This window comes from Nannobrachium achirus (genome assembly GCF_963921795.1).
Source record: "Nannobrachium achirus genome assembly, chromosome: 10".
Classification (NCBI taxonomy): domain Eukaryota; kingdom Metazoa; phylum Chordata; class Actinopteri; order Myctophiformes; family Myctophidae; genus Nannobrachium; species Nannobrachium achirus.
Genome location: NC_137819.1, coordinates 28,666,405 through 28,670,054, shown reverse-complemented (window position 1 = coordinate 28,670,054; position 3,650 = coordinate 28,666,405). Strand labels below are relative to the sequence as shown.

Below are 3,650 nucleotides of genomic sequence, written 5' to 3'. Positions count from 1 at the left end.
TGTTACTTTGTCAAAATAAACCATACCTAAAAGGCTTTAATTTCACTGCACAGTTACATTCCGGTGTTAATTTTTACAGCCATTAGTCTAGACTTAGATTTAGTCTTAGTGTTTTGAATAACACAAATAATAGTCTTAGTCTTGGTCTTCTGAAATTGTGTTAGTCTAGTCTAGTCTTATCGACAAAATATCAAGATCTTGTAGTCTTTTATTCTTTTAGTCTTAGTCGACAAAATTAACACTGGTTCGTCCATATTCTTACAGTCTCTATTGATTCACTATCCCTGCCATTTCCAATGGCAGCGGAAATGTTACCCTGGTAATAAATAAAGTTTCCCTATTGATTCCCTATCCCTGCCATTTCCAATGGCAGCGGAAAAGTTACCCTTGAAATAGGCTAGATAAAGTTTCCCTAGGACTATAATGTGTTGCCCTGTTAGGCAAACACACTAATTATTTGCACCAGCAGAGTGTGCAAGTATTCTGCGTTCGGTGGCGTATCTGTCGTGTATTTGTTTGCCCAGTGTTATTTATATCAGGTCGCACTTGTTGATGGTGACGTCACCAAGAATGCTGGTCCCTGATTGGCTACGCCAAACAGATATGCGACGCAAGTTGGCACCTCGACAGAGTCCAGTAGTTTTGTTTTGTTGCCAGACCCATGAAATGGGTAGGCCTACATAAGCAAATGTCGGTCTGTCTGTCCGGGTTTTCTATATAAAGGGTATATATGATGATGACATGATGTTGACATGCCTACAAAAGGCATGATGTCATAAATGATGATGACAGACAGGGGGTCTGGCACAACCAGGTTGACCTGGTCTAGTTTTCTATGTACCTTTCTTTTCTGCTATATTGTTAATGATTTGGACTTTTTTTCTGTAAGCACTTGTGCTTAATTTTTGCTCTGTATTAAAAGTACTTTGAGCTGGAAAGCTGATATACAGATAATGTTTATTATTAGTGTGGTTGTTATAGACAACACATTATTGTTCTCTCCTAACTTTATAGAGTAACTTTTAACCAATGAGGAGCAGCAATCGAGTAACTTTATAGAGTAACTTCTAACCAATGAGGAAGCAGTATTCTTGGTGAGGTCACCTTTATAGGTCGTTATATAGATTAACCCCATTGACTTGAATGGGAGAGTGCAAAAATGGCAACCACACTCGCAATTTCCCAGAATTGCATCTTTGTAGCATATAGGACAACACACTATTGTTATTGGTCCAAGTTTATGGATGAACTTTTAATCAATGAGGAAGCACCATTCTTGTGACGTCACCTCTATGCAGCCTCCTCATTGGCTAAAAGCAGTTTTATTTAATTTCCTTTTTTTATCCCACGATTTTGTAACCCTTTTTTTCACCCAGTGCCAATTGCCTATGTAATCCTGGGCTCTAAAAGCAGTTTTTGCTGCTTCCTCATTGGCTAAAAGTTACGTATGTCATATGGTGACGTATATGCCCACTTCACTTTATGGTGCTTCCTCTTCGGCAGTAGCCCCATTGACTTGAATGGGGAAATGCAAAAATGGCAAGCAACCACACTCGCAATTTCCCAGAATTGCATTTTTCTAGTTATATTAGATTTTTTTTTTATTGTATAGTTTGATTATTACCTACTTTTTTCTCTTTCTTTTTTTTGAAGCGGTGAAAGCCGCTTCCAAGGAGTGGCTTTGTGTGTCCCCCGTCCATATATGGTCATTTCAGTCCAGAATGAACAGGTTTTATCTGTCCGTAAATGTGTGTCCCCCATGTCCATATATGGTCATTTCAGTCCGAAATGAACAGGTTTTATCTGTCCGTAAATGTGTCCCATGTGTGTGTCCCATGTCCATATATGGTCATTTCAGTCCAGAATGAACAGGTTTTATCTGTCCCGTACGTCCAGAATGTGTGTGTAGTGTCCGTCCCGGTCTGATGATTGGATGATTAAAAACGTCCATAAAAATGAGGATTGGTCAAGCTTCACATGACAATCCGGCCCTCCAGATAAAATCATTCAGAATTCAGAATTCCGTAGCTATAGACAATTTTATACTCAGATTCACCGCTTCACTTCGAACCGAGGTTTGATTTTTTAAATTATTTTTATCCCACGATTTTTTTAACCCATTTTCTTACCCAGTGCCAATTACCTAACCTGTAATCCTGCTTTCTGCTCTCTCTCTGCCACGCCTGGGGAGACAACGGACTGACCTCATACTTCCTTCTATGCATGAGGAGCCCATGTTTCCTCTTTTCACCTGACAGGAGGGTGGAAGGAACACGTTATTCCAACCAGTTCCTTTCCCCTGCATCAGGCGCCCCCGGCTGGCCAAGGGGAGGCAGTATAGAGACTAGGATTACTGCATTTGTTACTGCTAGGAGACACTGGGAGAACGTGTAAACTCCACACAGAAAGGCCCTTTTGCCAACACCACCTAGGGTAATTACCTATTTTTGCCAGACCCATGAAATGGGTAGGCCTACATAAGCAAATGTCGGTCTGTCTGTCCGGGTTTTCTATATAAAGGGTATATATGATGATGACATGATGATGACATGCCTACAAAAGGCATGATGTCATAAATGATGATGACAGACAGGGGGTCTGGCACAACCAGGTTGACCTGGTCTAGTTTTGATGCAGTAATGGTTGTTTTCTTTCTTTTTTTGGTATTAAAAATGTCCTGTCATCTTCACTGTCATCTTCGACCCCCCCAAATCATCACAAATCACAGGTTGAGAACCATTGCTTTACTGCACATCATCTCAGTTACTCAAGCTGTGCGACTCATTATGCAGAGTTGGCTATGCCCGGCAATCGAACCAACCGGCCAAGCTACCCGGAGATCTGACGCATGACGTGGTGGATGGTGTGGCCTTTCTGGATATTGTACTCAGACAGGGTGCGGTGAGATTCCAGCTGCTTGCCACCGTAGATCAGCCTCTGTTGGTCGGGGGGAATCCCCTCCTTGTCCTCGATCTTGACCATGAGGTTCTTGACGCTGTCCCACGGCTCAATGTCCAAGCTGAAGGTCCTGCCGCCGTCCATGCCCTTGATCAAGATCTCCATTGCTCCCCCCCTCAGACGCAGCACCAGGTGGAGGGTGGATTCCTTCTGGATGTTGTAGTCGGACAGGGTGCGTCCGTCTTCCAGCTGCTTGCCGGCGAAGATCAGCCTTTGCTGGTCAGGGGGGATGCCTTCCTTGTCCTGGATCTTGGCTTTGACGTTCTCAATGTTATCGCTCGGCTCGACCTCCAGGGTGATGGTCTTGCCTGTCAGGGTCTTCACAAAGATCTGCATTATGTAGAGTTTGAGACGCTAATGTGAACAGTGGTCAGAAAATACTTCTCTTCTGTAAAAAAAGTTATCTGTATTTGAATGATTATTTGAATTTGATATTGAGGTAACAACACTACAAACTGCAATGCGAGAGAACGCACACTCTGTTTTATGCTGGCAGTGATGTCAGTCAAGTCCGACCTTGCATTGTGATTTACCAAATATAGTAAAAGAACATGAATATCATTTTTGTTTTGTTGTCTACTCAGTCCCATTGGTGGGCTGTCAACAGTTCAGACACCTACGATGACATCATCGATGAGGACGTACCAAGCTTACAAAAACCTTATTTTCCTGGAAAGTTAGCCTGCTGAAAT

The 3,650-nt window shown here is 42.5% G+C and overlaps 1 protein-coding gene across 1 annotated transcript; it reads right to left on the bottom strand.

Annotated features, from left to right (window-relative positions):
• Nucleotides 1-2,829: 2,829 nt before the first annotated feature.
• LOC308292933 (polyubiquitin-like) lies at nt 2,830-3,294 on the bottom strand (the record flags this gene model as incomplete). Its single annotated transcript, XM_080735357.1, has 1 exon — nt 2,830-3,294. One exon carries the CDS (start codon nt 3,292-3,294, stop codon nt 2,830-2,832), a length of 465 nt encoding a protein of 154 aa, XP_080591483.1.
• Between the last annotated feature and the right edge of the window lie 356 nt (nt 3,295-3,650).